Source organism: Pongo pygmaeus, chromosome 5 (genome assembly GCF_028885625.2).
Source record: "Pongo pygmaeus isolate AG05252 chromosome 5, NHGRI_mPonPyg2-v2.0_pri, whole genome shotgun sequence".
NCBI classification, from domain to species: domain Eukaryota; kingdom Metazoa; phylum Chordata; class Mammalia; order Primates; family Hominidae; genus Pongo; species Pongo pygmaeus.
Genome location: NC_072378.2, coordinates 151,551,743 through 151,579,055, shown reverse-complemented (window position 1 = coordinate 151,579,055; position 27,313 = coordinate 151,551,743). Strand labels below are relative to the sequence as shown.

The following is a 27,313-nucleotide window of genomic DNA, read 5'->3' as shown; positions in this document are numbered from 1 at the left end:
TGGGTAACATGGTGAAACCCTGTCCCTACCAAGATACAAAAATTAGCTGGGTGGGGTGGTGTGTGCCTGTACTTCCAGCTTCTCAGGAGGCTGAGGTGGGGGCTTCACCTGAGCCTGGGAGGTCGAGGCTGTAGTGGGCCATGATTGTACCACTGCACTCCACCTGGGCAACAGAGTGAGCCCCTATCTTAAAAAAAAAAAAAAAAGACAGCTTTCTGAGTGGAATATATAGGGTTTTCAATGTACACATCTATTTGAAGATTATAAGGGTTGACAAATTTACTGTAAAGGGAGAGGGGTATGCCCTTTATTTGGGAGTACACCTCTCCAAATAAACAGTAAAACATCAGTTAACTGTATATTTGGAGAGGTGTACTCCCAAATAAAGGGCAGGGATGGGGAAAGGACACTTCAGAATTGCCAAGTGAAATTATTCTTGGGACGGACAGCTTTTGAGTGGGAGGCTTTTGAGTTACTAAACAGTGTTTTGGGACAAATTGTGCATAAAGATGCATTATGGGCTGAGCAATGACTGAGCAGGGTCACTGGAGGGTATAGGACAAGAGGATGCAGAAAAGATCCTGCAGGATGTGCCTGGGGCACATCTAAGATATTTATGGTGACTATTTTCCTTACGCTGTCTAGAGGACAATCACTGCTTGTTTCTTCCTGAATCCTTGGTTTTGTTTTAACTTTTACGTAATTTTATATTATTGTAGGAAAAATTGGAAAACAAAGAAGGGTCAGGAACTCCCAGCGAGGGGAATAGGCCACAGAACATTCTCTACTACTAATTAAGGGTTGGGCAAAAGGAAAAACATTTTCCAAACACCTGACCTTTAAGAGCGACTTTTCCTAGCCCTGTGGGCCTTAGAAAGTTTAATGGCCATTGAGACTCATTCCTTGGTGGAAACTAGCATAAACCCATTTGTTTTAGGTAAGAGATAGCAACTTCGCTGGCACTGGAAAATAGTTTTGGATACACAGTGCACTTCATTCCAAGAGATCTTACTAGAGATCCCCGACAGTCAGAAGATTTCCCGCTTGATCAGATATTTCTCCACGTGTGTTATTGCTTTGCTTGTCACAGTTTTCTAGGAAATCGGTGTCAGGTAACACTCCTAGCTGCCTCCCATGAGGAGTTACCTCTAGAGCGCAGAGTTTTATCTGGCACTGAAAACTTGCTGGTTAGTTTTCTAGATCCATGTTTATTTTCAGTTCAAAGACAAAGTAGAAAACTTGAGAGTGGAAAATGTTACCTTTCAGTTCACACTCTTTTAATCCCTTAGTCCCCATAAAATAAACATTCTAAAGTGTAAGCAGTAGAAATAATGTAAACTCCACAGAAACAGAAATAAATTAGTTTCTTTCAGTCTTGGTGGAGGTCCTTTTGCTGAACACCATACTCCGCTGCGAACAGAATTCATCTTGAACGAAGAAGAAATCTTTGGCCTATTTCACCATGTCTCCAGCATTGCATAACAGACATTTTTCAAATTCAGTTTCTTCTCCAACTGCAGCAAAAAGGCAGAGTAGTCTGTTTCAGGAGTCTGAAAAATAGAAAAAAACCATGTTTGAGTAGTTTAAGAATAGCTTTCTCCTCTGGTGTTAAACCGTTAACATGTTATAGCTCTAGAGTTTGAGGCCAAAAGAAAATTCAAGAGCAGAGTGATGGTTCTATTAGCTAGACAAGGCTGATCTGTGTTTGGAATATTTTACTTAGCAGACGTGGAGAATCAGAGTCTGCACCACTCTGTAAGAGCAGGCACAGCTACGCCATGCAGCATTCTAAACTTCCCAAGAGATTTACTTGGGGATACTGGCAGAATTCCCAGAACTTCCAAGTTTGGGATCTACAGTTTGCAGGATCCTGTGGAATGAGAATATTTAGGATTTTTTTTAAAATTGTTTTTTTTTTTTGAGACAGAGTCTCACTTTGTTGCCCAGGCTGGAGTGTAGTGGCGAGATCTTGGCTCATTGCAACCTCCGTCTCCTGGGTTCAAGCAATCCTCCTGCCACAGCCTCCCAAGTAGCTGGGATTACAAGTGTGCACCACCATGCCCGGCTAATTTTTGTATTTTTAGTAAAGACGAGGTTTCACCACGTTGGCCAGGCTGGTCTTGAACTCCTGGGCTCAAGTGATCCGCCTGCCTCGGCCTCCCAAAGTGCTGGGATTACAGGTATGAACCACCATGCCCAGCCTTGTTTAGGATTTTAGATAAGGAATCCTGTCACCTTGGATTTTTGGGTTTTATAGAGTAGGCATTCAAACCCATGTTTGAAAAATGCATTTAGGACAACATGGAAGTTCATGGTCCTGGAACTTAGTATTAAAACTTTGCTGCTTTCTCTCAAAGGCTATTAAGATTCGTTGCCATTCTTAAATCCTGTAATCTCTTAGAAAGACAAATAAATCAAACTACATTAAAAAAAAAAAAAGAAACAAAACAACACTTAAGTCCCAGAAAATAATGTGTTTACCTCTCTAAAATGTAAATGCGATATGTTGCCTTTAATCTGAACTTACACATGGAAGGACTTATCTTTTAGGCCAAGAAAGTGCAAACTCTGCTGAAATCCTGCGAGTTGGCCTCCCACAGATCACTGAGAGGTCTGGAGCCAGATAGGGTGCTTGGTTAGTTTCTAGACAGAAGATATTGACGAAGAGAGGGAATGAGGAGCTTCAAATACTCCCCTAACATCTGATTCAAGTCAGGGGAATAAACAGAAAACAGGAGTATTATAAGCACAACAAAGATGAACAAAAATAAAATATTTCAGGCCGGGCGTGGTGGCTCACGGGCGGATCACGAGGTCAGGAGATCAAGACCATCCTGGCTAACATGGTGAAACCCCATCTCTACTAAAAAAATACAAAAAAATTAGCTGGGCGTGGTGGCAGGTGCCTGTAGTCCCAGCTACTCTGGAGGCTGAGGCAGGAGAATGGCGTGAACCCGGGAGGCAGAGCTTGCAGTGAGCCGAGATTGCGCCACTGCACTTCAGCCTGGGTGACAGGGCGAGACTGCGTCTCAAAAAAAAAAAAAATAAAGAAAATAAAGAAAATATTTCTTTTTTTCTTTTTTTTTTTTTTAAGGAAGATGCCAGATGGCCGTTTTTACATTTATTTAAACAGAAAACGTGCACACGAGCTGTCTACTCATTTTCTTCGCTGTGCAGCCTGGCATTGGGGTTGGTGACTCTGATGGCCAGTTGGGCAGCTCTTTCCACGATGGCTTTGCGGTTCTTGGAGGAAACATTGTGAGCGATCTCGGCACATTATGATTTGTTGCACACCAGCAGCACTTCCAGCTCCTAGACATTATGGACCAGGAACTTCCGGAAGCCACTGGGCAGCATGTGCTTTGTTTTTTTGTTGCTCCCATAACCAATGTTGGGCATCAAGATCTGGCCCTTGAATCTTCTACGAACCCTGTTGTCAATGCCTCTGGGTTTCCACCAGTTACGCTTAATTTTGACACAATGGTCTGACTGGTGCCGGATGAACTTCTTGGTTCTCTTTTTGACGATCTTGGGCTTCACAAGGGGTCTGAGGGTGGCCAAGATGCCGAGGAGGAGATGGCTGCCACCTCCGTAGGCGGTGCCGAGGAAGAGAGAAGGGCAAAAAAAAAGAAAATATTTCAGAGACACGGCCAGTCTCACTGTAGTGGCTCTGGTATCCCTTGACCTGAGGGTCAGTGACTCTTGGGACAGGAGGGGTGCTAGGGTAGAGGGTGGGCTCAGTGGACTAGAGATGACCCTTGGCTTGGCAAGGCAAGGCTGGACAAGGCCTTCTATGCTCCAGAGGTGAGTGGTGGAAGACCAGCTGATTAGCCACATTACATTTGTATCCTATGGTTTTGTGTCTAAAGGTGCTTAGAGTCTGTGGTCCCACTTTTTTTTTTTTTTTGAGATGGAGTCTTTCTCTGTTGCCCATGCTGGAGTGCAGCGACGCGATATCAGCTCACTGCAACCTTCGCCTCCTGGGTTCAAGCAATTCTCAGGGTTCAGCCTCCCAAGTAGCTGGGATTACAGGTACGCACCACCATGCCTGACTAATTTTTGTATTTTTAGTAGAGATGGGGTTTCACCATGTTGGCCAGGCTGGTCTTGAACTCTTGACCTCAGGTGATCTGCCTGCCTTGGCCTCCCAAATTGCTGGGATTACAGATGTGAGCTACCATGCCTGGCCTGTGGTCTCACATTTTAACAAAAACAGAAGGACTGGCCAAAGTATAGAAAATCTCATTATAGATGAAAACAATCAGAAATGCAATAGCTAAGGTGAGAATGTAAAAATGAATCTGTTGTTTATTGCTTATGCATTGGAAGAAGCAATTTCAGAAGTTAACTCAGTGGGAAAATATCTTGGAAGATACCATATACAAAACATTCTATTTTGGCATGGGAATAAGAAATCAAAATGTGCTCAGAAAAAGTTTCTTTTGGGGGGAATTAAGAATTTCAGAATTGTTACCTAAACTTTAAAACATTCCATTTTAGTTAGATAGGAGAGATTTAATTTAGCAACATAGGAGAGATTTAATTATCACTATCTTTTAGATGTCGATGAGGATTATTTAAGTGTAAAGCTGGAGCTTCCATCCTACTTGGAAGCAGAAAGGAAGAAGGCACACAGCACTCCTCGGATGGCTCAGGGTGATGCCTTGGTGCCCCTTTTCTCGGAACACAATGGTGATGAGCAATTTTTGAATTGCTTTGTGAAAAGATAAAGTTTCAAGACTAAAACCACAGAGCTCAGGCGCCCTCCCAGGGTACTTTGTAACCCTGTGGTTTGTGACTTGGGACTGAACAAATCAGGTTCACAGAAGGGCTGGCAGGCAGCAACCCAACTCAAGATTAATTTATGGTTATTAAATATCATTGAAAATTTCAGCCCATTTTTCCCTTGTATTGATATATTATATATATTTTTGAGACTGAGTCTTGCTCTGTCACTCAGGCTAGAGTGCAGTAGCATGATCTCAGCTCACTGCAGCCTCCACCTCCTGGGTTCAAGCGATTCTCCTGCCTCAGCCTCCTGAGTAGGTGAGATTACAGGTGCGTGCCACCACACCTGGCTAATTTTTCTATTTTTAGTAGAGACAGGGTTTTGCCATGTTTACCAGGCTGGTCTCAAATTCCTGGGCTCAAGTGATCCACCCACTGCGGACTCCCAAATTGCTGAGATTAGAGGCATGAGCCACCACACCCGGCCTAATATTTTATATTCTTATGGGGTATATATGAGTGTTTATTATGTGCCTAGAATGTGTAGTGATGAAGTCAGGGTATCTGGGGTGTCCATTATCTTGAGTATTTATCATTACTACTGTATGTTGGTATCATTTCAAGTACTCTCTTCCTGTTACTTTGAAGTATACAAAATATTGTTGCTGAGTATAGTCATCCTAGTTTGCTATCAAACATTAGAGCTTATTTCTTCTGTCTAACTGTATGTTTGTACCCATAACCAACTTCTCTTCATACCGTTCTCCCAACCACCCATCCTTCCCAGCCTCTGGTATCTACCATTTATTCTGTCTATGAAGCTAAGCTTTTTAGCTTCCACATGAGAGTGAGAACATGCAGCATTAGTCTTTCCATGCCCAGCTTATTTCACATAATAACTTCCACTTCCATCCATGCTGCTGTAAATGACAGTATTTCATTCTTTTTTAATGGCTAAATAGTATTCCACTGTCTATACATACCACATTTTCTTTAACCATTTGTCTGTTGAAGCCCTAAAGTCAGTTTAGGAAAGGAACTAATTTCTTTCCTGAACTTATTTCTGTGTACGTAATTCAAGAAAAAGCAATTCTTTTGTAAATAACAAACATTTATAGCAGGACTGGAGTGAATCTGATTCCGTACTCAACATAACTTTGCACAGTAGAAAAAAGAAGCAAGGGAGTCTCTGAATTCTTCAGGAAATTTGCCAGACTTTATTGTGTGTTCATTTGAATGAATCTTGCCAAAGCTCAGAAATATGATAAAGTTTCTGAATGAGAAAAAAGAATAGGGGGGAAAAATATCAAATCCTTCATTCCAATAATCTTTAAACAAAAGACTCAACAGCCGGATCAATTTCACTGGGACAAACAACCTATTTTAATTAGTTCTATTTAGTGACATCCAAAAGAATGAGTCATGCCCTTATTCTAACCATAGTGAAGGCACTACAGAGAAGTCTTGGGAAGAGGGAGCAAGGAGAGCTCCAATTCTGGTGCTTTTTTGGCATATAATGTTCACCTTTGGTTTCACACGGTTTCCTAGGAGGTGAGACAGGCTAGAAAGGTGAGGAAGGACAGAAAGTTGTCATCAACCAAGCACAATCTTCTTCCTGAGTGGGACGCGCCTTCAACACTTTCCTGGGGGAATAATGAGTGTGCTGCTCAGTACCTGGGTATGCACACCATCTACGGTGTGATCCCTGAAGGAGCAACGTCAGCAAGCCAGACATTTCCTTTCGGATGCCCATGTTTGTACAAGCTGACTGTCGCCTAAGCTTTAACATTTTTATTGTATGCATTTTGAATAGCCACAGACCTCTGATTAGTAGTAGAAGTGGTCCCTGATGGCTATAGTGAGAGGCACAGGAAACAGACAATACTTGCTGGGTCATTACCGAGGAGCCACTGAGAGGGAATGTTTGCTTTGTATAGTGGCTTTATCTTAGGACACTGGATCTGTTTTTGATTGTTCAAGCAGGGTCAAACGATGGGTTTTGAACCACTGCCCACTAGCCCAGAATAGTATTTAGCAATTCACAAAGAAGAAAGAGGCCTTGGATTGGGGGGTGGGTAGGGGGTGGAAATGCCATTCCATTAGAGAATTAGGAAAGAGCTGGCTCTATTATACTTGGACTAAAAAGAATTATGACAAAATCATAGCTTTTAGTACCCAAACAATTATCTTTACTTATTAAAAAAAATTACCCCATTATCCTCAAGTACCTGTCTGTTCAAATAGCTGGTATCATCTTTCGGAATGGGCCAAAGTTCATTTACCTGTGACTGAAATGAAAAGGGCATCCTTTGGTTTGGGGCATAAAGGTTGGGGTAATACTGAGAGTCAACAGATCTGAGTTGAGCCTTGGCTTTTGTAGTTATTAGCTGCACAACTTGAGCAGGTTGTCGACTTCTCTGGGCAGAGAGAGTTCTTGCAGCTCTTAAACAAAAATACTACCTACCTCCCTGGGTTGATGCCAGCATGACATGTGATAGGGGTGGCAAAATGACATGAGCCAGCTATGAAACGAGAGGCAGTGCCACAGGGTTGCAAGGCAGCTCTGTAGCCTTGCAGACCAGGGCCACCCCTCAGTGACCAAGGGGTAGGCTCCGTCCTCTTGAAGCCTTGTGGCCCTTATGGGACAACACTTGGCTCCAGAGGTGCTGTGACCACACATGCAAAGTGCTTAGCACAATGCCCGATACACTGGAGGTAATTACCACAGGCCTGTGTCCTGCCCTGCAGGCCCCGTGTATAAGATCTGGAGGAATTCTTGTTAGGGAGTAGGTAATAAAGGATTTAAGGGTATGCACTAATAATGCTAAGGATGTGTCCCTTAGCATAACCTGAGTCCTAACTACAGTGATTAAGGTATAATTGGACTCATATGACCTACTTGGAGAGCATGTGAAAACTCACCGAAAAGCTGGAAAAATACTGTCCAAGAGATGGGAGAATTGAACACACTTATTCTGGAGAAAAATGACAAATGGCAGAAATGTAACATAATGGGTTCCTGACATAAAAAGAGAGATGAGTTGGTATTGCAAGGCCAACTAGCAATTGGGGAAATAGCAATTATTTCCCCACGGCCTTACTGGGGAATGCAAGACATTGGCAACACACAAGCTCACACCAAAAGACGAAACAACATTTTATCAATGCTTGAGTTTATGGGTTTCTTTGTTAAACTAGTCTCCCTTACTTTATTTTCTAGAGTTTTCTTTTTTCTGAAATGACAAAGATAAAAGACGCAGTTATGGCTCAAACTTAACACAGCTCCTGCTCCTCAGCAAAAAACACATAGAAACACCCCCCAAACAACATCCACAACCCAAAACAAACGATTTCACACCTTGTTTTAATGTAATTTCATTTATGGGTCCCTTATCTTTCTCACCATAGCCCAGGTCTTTAGTGTTTTAGCAACAAAGGCTTAACAAAAAACTTGGCCAGACAAGGTGGCTCACTTGAGGTCAGGAGTTTGAGACCAGCCTGGCCAACATGGTGAAATCCCATCTCTATTAAAATACAAAAATTAGGCTGGGCGTGGTGGCTCCCGCCTGTAATCCCAGCACTTTGGGAGGCCGAGGCAGGTGGATCACCTGAGGTCAGGAGTTCGAGACCAGCCTGGCCAACATGGTGAAACCCCGTCTCTACTAAAAATATAAAAACTAGCCAGGCGTGGTGGTGCGTGCCTGTAATCCCAACTGCTTGGGAGGCTGAGGCAGGAGAATTGCTTGAACCCAGGAGACAGAGGTTGCAGTGAGCTGACACAGTGCCGCTGCATTCCAGCCTTGGCAACAGAGTGAGACTCTGTCGCAAATAAATAAATAAATAAATAAATAAATAAAAAATACAAAAATTAGCGGGGCGTGGTGGCACACACCTGTAATCCCAGCTACTTGGGCAGGTGAGGCAAGAGAATTGCTTGAACCCAGGAGGCGGAGGTTGCAGTGAGCAGAGATCATGTCACTGAACTCCAGCCTAGGTGACAGCGCGAGACTCTGTCTCAAACAACAACAACAACAAGTCCTCAAGTGGACTCCTGGTAGTGAAACAAATGAAATGAGAATCCTGGATGCCTGGCTTGGAGCCGTAACTCAGAGATGGTTGAAGAAGAGGGTCTTTAGGTCACGGAAGCTCATCTGCAAAGGCTGAGAATATGCTGGCAAGAGGGAGAGGTTCTGGGCTCGGGAACAGGAGTCAGTGGGGAGAAGGAGGCAGGGTGCTTGTGGGGAAGGAATGTGTCTTTAGAACATGGTGAGGATATGTTAGATCCCTAGGGTAGGAGAAGCAGCCCTGAGCCTTTCAAACTTCTGATTAGGAGTTGTCCCCCAGGGAGGAGGTTTAGGAATGTGGCCATTTTTCTTCATAATGGGGAGTCAGGACAGAAGGCAGCAGGTATGGCTGCGGTGCTGTGGGGTGGACATGAGTAAGACCGAGAGTCCCCAGGTCTGGGCTGCCTAAGACAGCTCAGAGTCAAAGCCCAACCTGAGACTGTGCAGACCCAAAGTCATCAAGTGGCCTACTTTCTGCTGCCCTGTCCTTCCTGGGACCCACGGGGCCCTCTAGTTAAATGGTCTGTCCCCTTGTTATGTGTCTGTCCAGGGACATGAGAGCCGAACACACCTGTTGTGCCACAGTAGAGTGTTGTGGGTTGAACTGTGTCCCCTAGAAGATATGCTTAAGTCCTAACCCTGAGCACCTGTGAGAGTTGTTTTATTTTATTTTTTTATAAGGAGAGTCTTGCTCTGTGGTCCAGGCTGGAGTGCAGTGGCACAATCTCAGCTCACTGCAACCTCCGCCTCCTGGGTTCAAGCAATTCTCTGCCTCAGCCTCCCGAGTAGCTGGGATTACAGGCGCCCACCAACACACCCAGCTAATTTTCGTATTTTTAGTAGAGATGGGGTTTCGCCATCTTGGCCAGGCTGGTCTTGAACTCCTGACTTCGTGATCCACCCACCTCGGCCTCCCAAAGTGCTGGGATTACAGGCGTGAGCCACCGCGCCCGGCTGAGAGTGATCTTATTTCGAAGGAGGGTCTTTGCAGAGTAATCAAGTTAAAAGGAGGTTCTTAGGGTTGGCCCTAATCCAATAGGACTGGGGTCCTTATAAGAGGTGAACATCATGTGAAGGCAGAGACACAGGGAGAACGTGGTGGGACCACAGAGGCTGAGACGGGAGTGATGCAGCTGCAAGGTGGGAACGCCAGGGAGTGACAGTCACCACCGGAAGCTAGGAAGAGGCCAGAGAGGATTCCACCCAGAGTCTTGAGGTGGCGTATGGCCTGGCTGACACCTTGACTTTGGACTTCTAGCCTCTAGAATTGTTTCAAACTTTCCACTGTTTTAAGCCACCCAGTTTGTGATACTTTGTCATGGCAGCCCCAGGAAACGGATACACCAAGATTCCTCTTTCACATGATTCTAACTGTACCAAGAGATATGTGGCAGGAAGGTAGGAAGTTACTCTTTTAAAATTATAACAGATGCTGGTTTTAATCCTGGAAAAGAATAATGAGTTTACAGAGTTCTGTTATAGTCAGAGATGCTCTGAACACATCTATGTTCAGGGATGACATAATTTGGCTTTCACTGGACTCGAGCGCAGGACACTAAGGGCTGTGTACTGAGCATCTGAGCATCTAACTCACATCCACACCCAGGAGTGAACTCCAGTCACAGAAAGTCATTTGGTAGGAATTTGAGTAACGAAGGAAGGAAAGGATTTATTAGATCACTTCTGTGGTATCAGAAAAAAAAAATGACAAAAAAAGGTACGAACTGGAAAAAAACAAAGAGAGAAAAAGTTGAAGCACATCAGCCTACCTGCATCGAGTCCTGTGAGAACCTTGTCCACTTAGAACAAGCCTTTAACTTGTTCTGTTTCGGTATCAAGATCTATGTCATAAAAGCAGGGCCGGGTGGGCAGTCCTGGCATGGTGCTCATCTGGGGGAGAAAACCAAGCGTTACAGATTAGCAAATGCTACAAAGTGGCCACAACATCTGATGATGCAAATTAACTCTATCATTCAATACAGCCTCATATAACTTTAGGTTTTATATGGGATATATCTCTTTAAATTTGTCATCTGATATTTCAATTTTTGTCTAAGGAAATTAAGTAGAAAAGGCAATTGTCAACTTCCTGAAAATTGAGACCATTTACCTTCCCTGCGGCCCCACAACACACCCGAACTACAAAACAGTGATCTTCCAAACCTTTTCTTTTCAATAAAATCTTCATGCTGAACCCCAACAAAGACAAGCCCATCAGGTTGAAGGGGGCAGCGGGTGTGGGCAGGGTGAATAATGGCCTCCTTCTCATTCCCAAGACACATTTTTGTAACACCTACAGTTCCTGGAGCACAGCTGGAAAACTCCTGTTCAGATGCCAGTCATCACCCCGGTCTCCCTCAATAACAGTAACTGATATGTACTGAGAGCTTGCTTTGTGATGGGCACTGTGCTACATGTTTTCCTCATTTTATCCTCTCAATAATATAGCAGGTAGGAACTTTTATTATTTCCATTTTACAAGGGAAGAAACTGAGGTTTGGAGATGCTAAGTCACTTGCCCAGGTCACACTAGTAATAAGTTGCAAAACCAGAAATTTGACTTTAGGCCTATAATCTCAAATTACTCATTTCACCACTACCATACCGCCACAGCCACCCCTACTACTGCTTTTATGACACTTGATGGACCGTCTAAGGGTTTTACAGAAATAATCTCATTGAGCTTCCTAGCACCCTAATGAGGTAGGTACTCATTTTAGCCTTACTTTACAGATGAGGACAGAGGACACTTAGGCATGAGGGTATCAGCTCAAGGACACATGGCTAGTTAGTGGTGGAGACAGGATGAAAACTGGTTCTTCACCGCTTTGCTGTGTTGGGGTGAAAGATCTTCAAACCGCACACTCTCCTCTTGCATCAGAAGCCCCTTGTGTGCTGGGGCTTCTGATGCTGGCCCCCTTGACGGATCCTCAGGCCCTGAACCACTGCTCCAGGGTCTAGATCCTGGGGCTCCCGGATGACCCATTCCTTTTCCATTTCAGCATTTCCTACTGTGCTTTAACAGTGAGTGTTTCATACAAATGATGCCCATGGAGCAATATGCACCCAGTTGCATGGAGCAATGCTGCACCCAGTCGCATGGAGCGATGCTGCACCCAGTCGCATGGAACGATGCTGCACCCAGTCGCATGGAACGATGCTGCACCCAGTCGCATGGAACGATGCTGCACCCAGTCGCATGGAACGATGCTGCACCCAGTCGCATGGAACGATGCTGCACCCAGTCGCATGGGGCGATGCTGCACCCAGTCGCATGGAACGACGCTGCACCCAGTCGCATGGGGCGACGCTGCACCCAGTCGCATGGGGCGACGCTGCACCCAGTCGCATGGGGCGACGCTGCACCCAGTCGCATGGGGCGACGCTGCACCCAGTCGCATGGAGCGACGCTGCACCCAGTCGCATGGAACGACGCTGCACCCAGTCGCATGGGGCGATGCTGCACCCAGTCGCATGGGGCGATGCTGCACCCAGTCGCATGGGGCGATGCTGCACCCAGTCGCATGGGGCGATGCTGCACCCAGTCGCATGGGGCGATGCTGCACCCAGTCGCATGGGGTGATGCTGCACCCAGTCGCATGGGGCGATGCTTCACCCAGTCGCATGGGGCGATGCTGCACCCAGTCGCATGGAGGAGACACTCGGGTTCTACTGTGCCTGCTCTCCTGAGGGTTAATGCCACATCATGTAGAACCTTCACAGGCCCTGGCCAAGAATGCCTTGCATGAGATGAGGCTGCAATGTGCCAGCACCTGATGGCATCCAGGGTTTGCCTGCTTCTTCCCACGTGGCAAAAAGTTCTCAGTGTAAAAGGGACCTCCCTAAGGCCTAGAGAATAGAACTCAGCTCTCACCCTCCACTGCTCTTCAGTCGTGACTCGAGGTTTCCCTCTTCACCAGCCTCTCCTCCCCGCACGGTGTTTAGAGACTCCTGTTTCTCAAATGGGGCCTGTGGGCCTGCGTGGGTATTACCTGGGAGCCTGTTAGATATTCGGAATTTCAGAGCCCACCCCAGACCTGCTGCATTTGAATCTGCAACTGGAGCAAGTCCCCAGGGGGTTCTGATGTGAACTGCACAATGTGGCCTCAGCCCCCAACGGCTCCAGCCACCCTTCCTCACTTCACTGCCCAGCCCCTTCAGCACAGGGAAAGGGAGACTGAGGGGTGGGGAGAGGGAGAGGAGGAATGGTGAGGGGGAAGGGGAGGGAAAAGCCTGTTTAACCCCTGCAGATGCAGCAGGTGGGGAGCAAATCTGTGCACCTGCAGGCCTCATTAACACCCCCTTCCCTGCCTGGCTGGGCCGACTGACAGTGGGAGTGGGGAGGCTGGGGGAACACATAAAACACTGTGATGGATGATGGCTGGCTCTTGTCTTGCTAATTGCACATGACTGCACTTCAGGTATATAAACGGGCTAAAAAGGCCTCCACGGCTGCCTGGAATACAGCTGCCATTCATAACACGCCTATGGGAAAATCCATTCTGGGTTCCAAACAATGAACTGCAACTACACTTTTGACACAAGACCTGCTTGTAGGTGGGGACTTGCTATATGTTAAAACTTTAGGTATGAAGATGGGTATCACAGCCTCTGAAGTTAAGGTTCCCAGCAGGAAGGCAACATTTTTCTCAGGTTACTACAGTGAGTGCTTATAATGGGGGAGACCCCAGAAAGAAAACCACATTTACTGTTTCACTACTTGAAACATCAAACACAAGGGTAACTGGTGGACACATATTTTTTTCCAGTTGCCTAGTTACAACTCACACCAGGTAATTTTCCTGCCTAACTGCATTTTGAGATGGCATTTGAGGGCATCTTATGGCATTTATAAGAGGGGTTTTTTTTTGAGACAGAGTCTCACTCTCACCCAGGCTGGAGTGCAGTGGCACGATCTCGGCTCACTGCAATCTCCACCTCCCAGGTTCAAGCAATTATCCTGCCTCAGCCTCCCGAGTAGCTTGGATTATAGGCACCCGCCACCATGCCTGGTTAATTTTTTGTATATTTGGTAGAGACAGGGTTTCACCATGTTGGCCAGGCTGGTCTTAAACTCTTGACCTCAAGTGATCCACCCGCCTCAGCCTCCCAAAGTGCTGGGATTACAGGCGTGAGCCACTGCACCCAGTTATAGAAGGCTTTTTAAGATGCCTCTATGATCTGTGCATAGCTATGGATTTGGAAAAGAACAAGCATTTTATAGTTTAAGAGAAAGAAATGAATAATCATATTTAGCCACAGTGATGCTGCCCCACCCCTGAAATGAACTCTCTTGGTCAAAGGCATCTTACTGGTAAGGATGTCACTGGACTCTACAGCTGCTGCTGCTTCTGAGACTGTGACATGATTCGCAGCAAGGGCAGAATTCAGTACGGATGAGGCAGTGTAAATTGAAATCTCTACTCACGGTGACAAACCAAGAAGAACCCTGAAGGCAGTGTATTTCAGCTCATCTCACCAAAGCCACCAATGGAAGATTCTACTGCAGATAACATAATTTACTGCATGCTTGTTTACATGCACTATCTTTACAAACAAGAAAACCCAATTCTCCTCCTTTAACTATCTGCTGATGAAAGGCGGTGCAGGATTTGCGCGGTTCCTGGAGCTGTATTTGTTAGCTGCAGTGGATCGGAACATGAATCTTCTAGTCATTCTGATTCTGTCACAAAACCAGGATCTAAACCTGGCCAGGCCGGGCGCAGTGGCTCACGCCTGTAATCCCAGCATTTTGGGAGGCCGAGGCGGGCAGATCACTTGAAGTCAGCCTGGCCAACATGGCGAAACTCTGTCTCTTCTACAAATACAAAAAAAAAAAAAAAAAAAAAAAAAAAAATTAGCTGGGTATGGTAATGAGCACCCGTCGTTTTAGCTACTTGGGAGGCTGAGGAAGGAGAATGGTTTGAACTTGGGAGGCAGAGGTTGCAGTTAGCCGAGAGTGCACCAATGCACTCCAGCCTGGGCAATAGAGCGAGAATCTGTCTCAAAAAAGAAAGAAACAAACAAAAACTGGCCGAAATATTAAATGCCAGAAAGTGTGAAATGTCTTTCCTCTTGTTTTCAACTTTTTGTTCTTTCAGATGGGAGAGAAATGAGTTCAATCAGTAGACTCCCACGACCCCTTCCAGTGGCGCAATCATCTCTTCCAAGAAGTGCAGCTACTTATTTGCAATAAGCGACAACACACAAGAAACCACAAAGAATCTGCAGACGCGAGACTCCCTGACCTGTGGATACACAGCCATCTCCAATAAGTCTACATTTAAACTAAAACTTCTCCTGTTGAGCAACCATAATGTGGAATTATGTTAGCAAGACCTTATGCATTCCCACAAATTTTCTCCCAATAAAAAAACTGTTATCAAAGGATTGTCACCCCCCAGACATACAGCACTGCGGGGGGAAAAAGGAGCCCAGACAGCCCTTGGGAGTTGACCTCTGGCCACACACCTGGGGTCAGTGGGGATCTATGTTGACTTTATCTGTGTGCCCTTTAAGGAGGCCTCTTGCTTAAAATAACTAAGGAGCCACTAAATTATACTTACTTGTAATGCTGCATTAATGGATTCTTCTACAAAGGCTGAAATACATGGGCTTTTGTCCTTCATGACCCTAATGTTAACTACAATGAACCTTCTGAATCTCTACCGATTTCGGGTTAACTCCATTTTGGAGAAAGAATGAGTACTATCAGTAGCCTTTATGAGCATTAATTAAAAATCAGTACAGACAGAATAGTCATATATTTAAAACTAGTCATTAAGAAATAAAAGAATATCCTTGGTATAAGCTGAAAAATTATTAAAGATTCTGTTTCATAAAGTGATAGAATCACAATTTCTAACCATAATTTTCTTAACCAAAATATCGTTGTACTTAGTTTTGTTGTGTTTCTGAAATAATTTATTTTCTGATTTCTCCTGAAATCTACTACCTTTTCCAACAACAACAACAAAAATCTAATTTTATTTTAGTTCAGAAAAAGAGCAGCATTTTTACACATATCTGTTTTGTTCCTACAGTTCATGATCTGAAGCAGAAGACAGTCCTTCTACACATTTCTTTCCTTCTCTGATGGATGGCTGATATACAGCGTGTTGTTTCAAAAATTTAAAAATAACTGAAAAGATTATACTGGTTAACTACATCACAATTTTATTTATTGATTTATTTATTATTTATTTATTTTTGAGATGGCCTCTGGCTCTATCGCCCAGGCTGGACTGCAGCAGCGTGATCTCAGCTCACTGCAGCCTCCGCCTCGTGGGTTCAAGCGATTCTCCTGCCTCAGCCTCCCAAATAGCTGGGATTACAGGCGCCCGCCACCATGCCTGACTAATTTTTGTATTTTTGGTAGAGACGAGGTTTCACCATGTTGGCCAGGCTAGTCTTGAACTCCTGACTCAAATGATTCGTCTGCCTTGGCCTCCCAAAGTGCTGGGATTATAGGGGTGAGCAATTGCACCTGGCTGACGATATAATTTAAATAAAAAGATTTTCTTTTCAATGAAGTAACTAAAAAAGTTCAAGTCTTTATTTATTAAGCAGGAGTATTTTCTGAATTGTTAACACAGTGCCTGGCAATATTAGATCCTCAAAAAGTATTTTTGGTCAGGCATGATGGTTCACGCCTGTAATCCTGACACTTTGAGAGGCTCAGGTGGGAGGATGGATTGAGCCCAGGAGTTCAAGACCAGCCTGGGCAATATGGCAAAGCCCCATCTCTACAAAAAACAAACAAAAATTAGCCAGGTGTGGTGGTGCACAACTGTGGTCCCAATTACTTAGGGGGCTGAGGTGGGAGGATCTCTTGAGTCCAGGAGGTCGAGGCTACAGTAAGCCATGTGCGCCACTGTACTCCAGCCTAAGCAACAGAGCCACACCCTGTCTCAAAAAAATAATTAATATTTAAAAAAACATGAGTAAAGATGGAGGACAATTAGAAAATAGGAAACAAACAACAAAAAATTGCTCAGAAATTAGGCCTTTTCTGTTTCTTCCCTTTTCTTTGGATGTGAGGGACAGAATTGTTTATATCAAATGGCCATGCTGATAATTATACAAATGTAACTCTAAGATGATGCATGAGGATAAATGGCCCGGTATCAATGTCAAGTGACCGAGAGGAAAGGAGAGAGGGGGTGGGGGGAGAGAGACACACACACTATATAATGAAAATAGATCGTGCTGCTACCATTGGAATTTCTATTTGCTTGACTTAGTAGAGATGGAATCTCCTGGGATTTCTTTGGGGTAGTTGGCAACCTGCACCACTGTGACTGCATTCCTGGTCAGCAGGGATGCTCTGGGGTTGATGGTGTGTGCTCTTAGAGTATATTTCTCTCTCATGGTAGCTGATCAACCCTACAGCGTGGACTCTCTTGAGTGCCTGTTACTGTACGAAAGGACTGAAACAGCGAGGTTCATTCGACTCAGCAACCTTTGCTAAGAGTCACAAGGACACCCAGGTGACCAGGACCCAGTCCCTGCTAAGAGCTTCCTACAAGGACACCAGGTGACCAGGACCCGGTCCCTGCTTGTAGAGGGCAGACTACATAAAGCAGACCCTTTGGACATTCAGGTCAAAGTCATTTTTTTGTTGTATTTTTGTATTTTTGTTTTTTTTTTGAGACGGAGTCTCGCTGTGTCACCCAGGCTGAAGTGTGAAGTGTAGTGGCACAATCTCTGCTCACTGCAACCTCTGCCTCCTGGCCTCAAGTGATTCTCCTGCTTCAGTCTCCTGAGTAGCTGGGATTACAGGCACCCACCACCATGGCCAGGTAATTTTTGAATTTTTAGTAGAGACAGGGTTTTGCCATGTTGGCCGGGCTGGTCTCAAACTCCTGACCTCAGGTGATCCACCCGCCTTGGCCTCCCAAAGTACGAGGATTACAGGTGTGAGACAACGCGCCCGGCCAAAAAATGTTTTGCTTTCTTTACTTTTTACATCAAAAGAACGAACAGAATAAATTCCTAAATTATGACTTTCTAAGACATGAGTCATGTTCAATTACTATAAAAATTACCACACTGTGTTTGCATATTGTGACAGTACTACACAGCTCAAGCTATGCCAATTATTTCAGTGGCCTTGAATGACTGAACAAGCACAATTATTTCTCTTCTTTTGTAAAGAAGACTATAAATTTTTTTAATGGTAGAAAGCCTGTTACTGATCAAATTTCTATTCGTTTTTAAAAATTTACTTAAAATATTTTCAACATAGAAGGAAAAAGTCCTCCACTTCTAATACTGCTTCCAGAGGTAACCTCTGCAAATAATTTTTATGTAATTATTAAATTACATAAATAAAAATTACTCACAGGTAATTTTTGATTCCTATATAAACAATGTGCTTATCTAATGTGTATATATAGATATATGTATATATATATATTTTTTGAGACAGAGTCTCGCTTTGTCACCCAGGCTGGAGTGCAGTGGCGCGATCTCGGCTCACTGCAAGCTCTACCTCCCGGGTTCAAGCCATTCTCCTGCCTCAGCCTCCCGAGTAGCTGGGACTACAGGCGCCCACCACCACGCCTGGCTAATTTTTTGTATTTTTAGTAGAGACAGGATTTCACCGTGTGTTAGCCAGGATGGTCTCGATCTCTTGACCTCGTGATCTGCCTGCCTCGACCTTCCAAAGTGCTGGGATTACAGGCATGAGCCACGACGCCCGGCCCGTCTAATATATATTTCTATAGTTATATACAGAAATTGGATAGTTCCACACGCACAGTTCTGGAGTTTGACTTTTAGAAAGATTAATACTTAAAATCAGTAATTAGGCCAGGCACAGTGGCCCACATTTGCAATCCCTGCACTTTGGGAAGCCAAGGTGGGAGGATCGCTTGAGGCCAGGAGTTCGAGACCACCCTGGGCAACATAGCAAGACCCTGTCTGTACTTAAAAAAAAAAAAATCAGTAATTAGGGTAATTTCTAAATAAGGAAAGGCACTGGAGAGACACATTGAAGAAGAGTTGTGTCACTGGGACATTCTTTTTGTAAAGTCAAGGAGCCTGGTTCTTGAAAAATGAGAGATTAAGGGAGTTCTTTTAGAGGGAAAGAAAAATGAAAGTGAAGTAGGAGGCCCTGACTGGCCAGATGGAGACAAAAGAAAATAAGTTCTCCAACTTTCTCACAGTGCTTTGAGCGTAAGTTTAAGAAATCAGGTATCACAAAGGACTAACAGTTTTAAGTTAAAAGACTAGAATGCATTTGAGAAGTCTTTTCCCCAGATAACTGTTTTATCTTTATTTGTTCTAGGGACATCATCTCCTTGGTTACTCTCACCTGTGGTTACCAGGTTCCTCCTGACCCATGACTGTTGATCAGCTACTTGGTTTCTCAATCACTTACATGCTTTGTTTTTATTTATTACCAAGATACAGAAACTGCCTCCCCCCACCCCAGGTATTACATTACTTCCATTTCATTCTTCATATTTTCAGACAACATCCTGCTCCTGTGCCTAGAAGACAGGCGCGCCAGGCTTGGCTGAGTCCTGCAGCCCCAGCCATTTCTCTCCACGGTCCTCGGGGTGTTGGCGTCATTCTCAGGCTTGCTGACCCATGTGAGCAGTTACGGGCCAAATATCCACATCTCCTGAGATCCAGTGTAAGAAAGAATGTCTTCTTTGGTAGCACCTTTTTCTTTTGTCTTGATTCTTTTATCTATTTTCAAAGTAATAAATTGGTGCCCTGGCAACTCCAACAGTGACACTTCTGAGGGAGGCATTTAACATGTAGAAAATGTAGCTATAGATATAGCCAGGCTCAAGGAAGGTTTCTGAGGAAGTGAATTTCTTGTATTTCAGGACCTCATTTATAACTTGTGTTTGTTAAGTTCTGACCATACTCCAGGCACCATGCTAAGCACGTTGTATGCACCATATCTCATTTAATCCCAAGAACCCTGCGAGGTCAGGGTTATTGTTATTTACATTATCCCCATTTTGCTGATTAGAAAAATGAGAGATTTCCAAAATGATACAAATACAGTAACTACTTGAGCTTTTTTCTTAAAAATAACAGGCTTGCTACTCTTTCACGGCCAGCTATAATACACAGATTATTTGTACCTATCTGAAAAGTGTAAATGGTCACCATTATGCAACGAAGTAACCAATTTAGTCAAAGTAACATATTTAGTCAAAAATTTAAAAAAAACAATCATAATTATGTCAGAAATGTGCTTTGGTAACTCTCTAGTGGGTTGGCAAAATCCAATACAGACAATTCTAAAACAATGCCACTATTGATCGAGTAGCTGGTTTCTCTGTCACTTATATGCTTCATTTTTATTCATTACCAGAAAGATAACAGAAAGGCCAAGACTACAAGGGTATAAACTTATTTGTGGCCGGGCACCGTGGCTCACGCCTGTAATCCCAGCACTTTGGGAGGCTGAGGTGGGCAGATCACGAGGTCAAGAAATCGAGACCATCCTGGCCAACATGGTGAAACTCCATCTCTACTAAAAATACACAAATTAGCTGGGCATGGTGGCAGGTGCCTGTAATCCCAGCTACTCGGGAGGCTGAGGCAGGAGAATCTCTTGAACCTGGGATGCAGAGGTTGCAGTGAGCCGAGATGGCACCACTGCACTCCAGCCTGGGTGACAAGAGTGAGACTACGTCTCAAAAAAAAAAAAAAATTGCATTTCATTCTTCGTATTTGGAGAACGATGGAGATTCTTCCCTGCCTTTCCTTATTTCACTGTAATGATCACACCTGAGCCTTTCAACAACACTGTGAGACAAGTGAGACGGGAGAGACTTGCCCATTCCCATCTACAGGTGCAGAAACAGCCTCCAGGCAGTCATGCGAGTTTCCCTGAGCCCATTAGGAAGGAGAACTGCAAGTGCAAAGGTTCTACTGGGGACCCAAAGTCTGAGGGGCAATGGGAACCAGATCAAGACTTTGAGGTGTGGGGGAAAGCATTATTGGGAGACAGGGGACTCTACCCTATACGAACTGCATCTTGCTGGGTGAGTTACTTCACTGAGACTTCTTTTGTTTTTTTTTTGATTGTGATTGTCAAAGGTCAGCCCTCGTTCTTTATAACTACAGCATGAGTATAACAATATATTATGGAGTCATTTCAAAATTCAAATGAGATGAAGGACCCTAGTTTAGAGTTTAATACACAGTACCCATTGTTGTTATTTTATTATAGAATTGATAATTGCCTGGATTAAAGGAGAGTTGTAAATTATTTAAGATAGAAATAGGAAAAGATAGCTTAAACCAAAAAAAAAAAAATCTTCTATATCTAATTATGTATTTATTTTATGGGAAAAAAAGGTTTCATTAGTATTATGAGATTATTCCCTAATTTTTCTGGGTCTACAATTTTACAAGTCACGCTTTCTGTAGTTCTTATTTATGGCAATCAAATGTTAAGCTAAACTAATAGCCAAGACCTAAAGTATTTAAATGAACAGGGGTAGCTTGATTGAGGTCAGATAAGGCTGTAAGAGAGAAAGCTTCAGAAGCGTGACTATAAACTCAAAACAGGTGTGATTCTAAATGGCCCTTCAGTCCTTAGGAGATAAAAGACTACCAACTCTTGTGCAGCCAAAGAAGATGCTGGGAAGAGCAGAAGCACAAGTTCCATTCCTCACGTGTCATGTTCCCACCTAGAGTTTTTGCAACATACTCATTCATCAGCCGTTTGACTGACAGGTAGCACACCAAGAAAATCTCCACTAGGTGTGGAAAACAAATCAATTTAATAATATATTTTATTGTTTGGAAACTCAATATTAAGTAATTAAATTCTGGTTTCTGAGAAATTTCAACATCCCTTGAAAATCAACTGTGATGTTGTGGGTTGGGTTTTATGTCAAGGTCCTACTGGCAAGGAAATCATCATTCTGTAGTCCCTTTAAGGAGAAGCTGGAGGAGATGGGAAGAGGAGGGAGCAGGAAGGAGGGGGTGGGGAGGATGGACACTGCTTTCACTTAGCCGATCTGGTCTTTCTCTTCAAGGAGCTTGTTGTCAAAGGCGCAGCTGCCTAGACCTTGCTTGCTGTGCCATGTCATTTAGCATTTCCCTTTTGCTTTCACCTCTCTCCCTCACAACTAGACCCTTGCCCCTCCTGACCCTGGGAAAGCTCCTGCCCAGAGATAATAAGCTGTGTAGTAGAAAAACATAAGACAGGGAAATTATTACTATTTTTGAGACAGTCTCTGTCACCCAGGCTGGGGTGCAGTGGCAAGATCTCAGCTCACTGCAACCTCTGCCTCCCAGGTTCAAGTAATTCTCCTGCCTCAGCCTCCCAAGTAGCTGGGATTACTGGCGTGTGCCACCATGCCTGGCTAATTTTTTTTTTTTGCATTTTTAGTAGAGGCAGCGTTTCACCATGTTGGCCAGGCTGGTCTGGAACTCCTGACCTCAGGTGATCTGCACACCGCAGCCTCCCAAAGTGCTGGGATTACAGGTGTGAGCCACTGCGCCCAGCCCAAGTCAGGGAAATTACATCCATTATTTAAACTTCCCCTTTATGGTTTTCTTGGGACAGTGGCAAAGGAAGAGTTTGGAGATGGGAGAGTCACCTCATCAGTGCTCATCACTACCCTGAAACTCGGCTGGCCAAGACTGGCTGAAGTAGGAAAGAATTCAGGACTACCTTGTGACGTAATTAAACTATTTTAAATACCAGAGGCCTACATTGTTCTGTAATGTTTCTTAGGTGATCCAGTCCAGATACCAGCTGAATGCTCAGGACTTCAGACTGGGTCTAGAAGTGGCTTACTGTATATTATGGACTGAATGGCATCCCCTCAAAACCCCTATATTGACGTCCTAATCCCCCAATACGACTACATTTGGAGACAGGAGGTTGAGGCTGTAGGGAGCCATGATCATGACACTGCACTCCATCCTGGGTGACAAAGCAAGACCCCATCTCAAAACAAAAACAAAAAACAACCCAAAAAGATCATAAGCATGTGGCCCTAATCCAATAGGACTGGGTGTCCCTAAAAGAAGAGGAAGAGATCACAGGGATGTTTGTGTACAGAGAAGACAACATAGAGGGAAGACGGCTGTCTGCAAGCCAAGAAGAGAGGCCTCAGCAGAAACCAGCCCTGCCAGCACCCTGATCTTGGACTTCCAGCCTCCAGAACTGTGAGAAAATAAAATAAACTTCTGTTGTTGAAGCTACCCAATCTATGGTCTTTTGTTATGGCAGCCCTAGCAGACTAATACACCTTACTTATGTGGACATTTCCTTTCTTCTATGTATGTTTTCCTCCTACTTTATCGCCTTCACTTCCTGGACTGAAAGACTCCTAACTATGCTACTTGCAAAGGCTTCTATACACAGAACACTCTTTTTCTAACTGCAAGGGCAGAGGCAGACAACAATGAAAGGACCAGGTGGGCACAGCTGTCCCTCTTCCTCTGCCCTCTCCTGGGTTTCTCCTCCATCCTCTCACTGGCTGTCCAGATGCCCCCAACACTGCTGGGACTCCGCAGCTGCCCTTCTTCGTCTGGATTATGCCGCAAGCACAAGTGGGAGAAAAAACCGTGGACCAAACGTCCTCAAATCGTTCACAAATCACTTCTCTTTCTTTCTGTTTCTCATAAGCACATACACAGTACATTAAAAATACAGAGAAACACTACGAGACCAATATGATTTTTTTTTCTTTTTTGGGACAGAGTCCCACTCTGTTGTCCAGGCTGGAGTGCAATGGCGCAATCTCGGCTCACTAAAATCTCCACCTCCCAGGTTCAAGCAATTCTCCTGCCTCAGCCTCCCGAGTGGCTGTGATTTACAGATGTGCACCACCACGCCCAGCTATTTTTTTTGTATTTTAAGTAGAGATGGGGTTTCACCATGTTGGCCAGGCTGGTCTTGAACTCCTGACCTCAGGTGAACCGCCCACCTCGGCTCCCCAAAGTCCTGGGATTACAGGTGTGAGCCACCATGTCTGGCCTAATTTCTTTTTTTTTTTAATTTAATTTTTACCGAAGTAAATCATGTGCTGGCTTAAGAGATCACACTGCTCTTCAGGGCTTACTATACTACATGACTGTTCCCATGGCCGGGCGAAGTGGCTCATGCCAGTAATCCCAGCACTTTGGGAGGCCGAGGCGGGCAGATCACATGAGGTCGGGAGTTCGAGACCAGCCTGACCAACATGGTGAAACCCCGTCTCTACTAAAAATACAAAATTAGCTGGGCGTGGTGGTGCATGCCTGTAATCCCAGCTACTTGAGAGGATGAGGCAGGAGAATTGCTTGAATCCGGGAGGCAGAGGTTGCGGTGAGCCGCGATCATGCCATCGCACTCCAGCGGTGAGCCAAGATCATGCCATTGCACTCCAGCCTGGGCAACAAGAGTGAAACTCCATCTCAAAACAAAACAAACAAACAAACAAACAAAACACAAAAAAACCTGTTCCCTGCCCCCCACTGCCCTGCCCCCAGTGGCATTCCCACTCCTGAAAGGCAGCCACTGTCAACACTCAGTGGTGTCTTTTTGCCTTTCGCTGCTGTCCTGGTCTTGCCGTTCAGATGTTACCCACTGGATTTCTAATATCAACAATGGGGACTTGGCTCCTTCACATCCTACTACCGCTACTCCCCACTCCCCCTCCAGCTCCCAGATATCGAGCTGTCATGACTTTTGGTTAGATCAGGATTTATCAGAGCTATGTAACCATTCACAGCAAGGCCATCTGATTTATTAATTACACTCCTGTTCTTCTGCAGCTTGTTTCTGCTGGAATCTCCTATCTTTGTTGCTCATCTTTCTATGGAGCTGTCAATCACATACCACCACGCTGGCTGAACTGTAAGTCAGCTTTCAGTATGTTCACGTATAGGCTCAGTCTTTCATGGAGCCATCCTCCTGGCACCCTTCATCCCGCAGGCCTATTGAACAAAACACTTAGTGGGCTCTTTCTTGACCATAATCCTGGGGATTCCCTGCACCTCTGCATTGTGGTAGTTTCCATTCCTGGAGCCACATTGTGGCAGCGACTCCCGGTGAGTCCCTCCTGGAGTGCAGGTGAGGCCTATGACTTGCTTCTCACCAGGAGAATATGGCACGAGTGACAGTGAAGGGACATCACTCCATCTAACAGATTCTAGAGAAAACCGATCCCCCTTGCTGGCTTTCAAGAAATAAGCTGCCATGTTGTGAGAGGACGAAGGAGAAGGTCTCATGGCAAAACCCCACATGACCTCTGGGACCTGGGTGTGGCCTCCAGCTGACAGCCAGCAAAAAGCTGGGCCCTCAGTCCTACAACTCCAAGGAATGGAATTCTGCCAAATGAGCTTTGATGAGGAACCCAGGCCTCAGATGAGACAATTTTCGCAGTCTGAAGCAGAGAACCCAGCTAAGCTGACCCAGAGAAATGGAAGATAATACATGTGAGTTGTTTTAAGCCACTAAATGTGTGCTCATTTGTTATGCAGCAGAGAAAAGAGGAAATTAATATTCTTCTGTGGTTTACCTGCTCATTTACTTGCAATTCTCCTACCTCATCCTCCCGAGTGAGTAGCTAGGACTACAGGCCACCACAGCTGGCTAATTTTCTTCTTTTATTTCTTTGTAGACACGGGGTCTCCGTATGTTGCCCAGGCTGGTCTCAAGCAATCCTCCTGCCTCTGCTTGCTCATTTGAGTGAAATAATCCTCTAGTGGCTTCTTGAGAAAAACGGCGCTGGGGGTAGATTTTTCTAAAATGTCTGGCTTCGTCATTAGTCTTATCATAGTTCACGAATGGTTTAGCTGGGTATATTATTTTTCTCGAATTTTTTTTTTTTTTTTTTTTTTTTTTTTTTTTTTTGAGACAGAGTCTTGCTCTGTCGCCCAGGCTGGAGTACAGTGGCGTGATCTTGGCTCACTGCAAGCTCCGCCTCCCGGGTTCACGCCATTCTCCTGCCTCAGCCTCTCCAGAGTAGCTGGGACTACAGGCGCCCGTCACCACGCCCGGCTAATTTTTTGTATTTTTAGTAGAGACGGGGTTTCACTGTGGTCTCGATCTCATGACCCCGTGCTCTGCCCGCCTCGGCCTCCCAAAGTGCTGGGATTACAAGCGTGAGCCACCGCGCCCGGCCATTTTCCTTGAAATTTGAAGATATTGCTCCATTGTAATCTAGCTTCCAGTATTACTGTTTTTTTTTTTTTTTTTGATAACTTTTACTTTTTTTTTCTTTTGAGACACAGTTTCACTCTGCCACCCAGGCTGAAGTATAGTGGCGTGATCTTGGCTCACTGCAACTTCTACCTCTCAAGTCTAAGCAATTCTCATGCCTCAGCTTCCCAAGTGGCTAGGATTACAGGTTTTTCAGCCCAAAAGAAAAACCATCCCCCTTGCTGGCTTTTAAGAAATAAGCGAATTTTTGTGCTATTAATAGAGATGGGGTTTCATCAGGTTGACCAGGCTGGGCTTGAACTCCTGACCTCAGGTGATCCACCTGCCTTGGCCTCCCAAAGTGCTGGGATTACAGGCATGAGCCACCGCACCCAGCCCAGTATTACTGTTGAAAAGTCTGATGCCATTCGGGTTCCAGATTATTTGCATGTTTTGTTTTTTCCCCCTCTGAAAGCTTTTGGTATACTCTTTTTGACTCTACTGTTCTTTTCACTATTATGATGAAGTGCATTGGTGTGAGTCCATACATTTATTTTGCTTACTCTTTTGATTTGGGAGTCCTTCAGTTCTAGGAGAGAAAATTTTGGGCGGAATGCTGAGGATTATTTCTCTGATAGTTTCTTCCCTTCTGGTTTCTTCTTTCTTATTGGAATTCCCATTAGTTAGATGTTAGGTCTCTTGGACTGACCCTCTAACCTTTGAAACTTTTTCCTCGTTATTCTACTTTTCACAACTTTATTTTGGATGAAATTGTATTATTTAAAACTTTTATTGAGGCAAATGACATACAATACACTGTACATGTGAAAGTGTAAAGCTTACTGTATGTTATTACAAAAAAGCTGCTATGAACATTCATGCACAGATCTTTATATGGACATATACTGCATTTCTTTTGGGTAAATATTTAGAAATAGAATGTCTTGACTATAGGGCAGGTGCACTTTAACTTTTTAAGAAATGACCCCAAATTGTTTTCCAAGGGGGTGGTACTGTTATATATTTCTACCAGCAGTGTATGAGGGTTCCAGTTGTTCCACATCCTTGCCAACATTTGGTATGGTCAGTCTTTTTTTTTTTTTTTTTTGTTAGACAGAGTATCACTCTGTCACCCAGGCTGGAGTGCAGTGGTACAATCTTGGCTCACTGCAACCTCTGTTTCCTGGGTTCAAGCAATTCTCGGGCCTCAGCCTCCCGAGTAGCTGGGATTACAGGTGTGTGCCACCACGCCCGATTAATTTTTTGTATTTTTAGTAGAGTTGGGGTTTCACCATGTTGCCCAGGCTGGTCTTGAACTCCTGACCTCAAGTGATCCACCTGCCTCAGCCTCCCAAAGTGATGCAATTACAGCCATGAGCCACCACGCCCAGCCCAATCTTTT

The 27,313-nt window shown here is 44.6% G+C and overlaps 1 protein-coding gene and 1 pseudogene across 4 annotated transcripts in view; both read right to left on the bottom strand.

The window, feature by feature from the left end:
* Positions 1–1,188: 1,188 nt before the first annotated feature.
* Positions 1,189–27,313, bottom strand: part of MTHFD1L (methylenetetrahydrofolate dehydrogenase (NADP+ dependent) 1 like) — a 242,891-nt gene continuing 216,766 nt past the window's right edge. For all 4 annotated transcript variants that reach the window (XM_054490722.2, XM_054490723.2, XM_063667111.1 and 1 more), the window contains exons 27-28: positions 10,562–10,682; positions 1,189–1,550 (exon numbers count right to left, since the gene is read on the bottom strand). In XM_054490722.2, the coding sequence (XP_054346697.2) occupies positions 10,593–10,682 (90 nt within the window). In that variant the 3' untranslated portion in view covers positions 1,189–1,550; positions 10,562–10,592. The remainder of the gene's footprint in view (positions 1,551–10,561; positions 10,683–27,313) is intronic.
* Positions 1,557–3,917, bottom strand: LOC129038127 (large ribosomal subunit protein eL32-like; annotated as a pseudogene).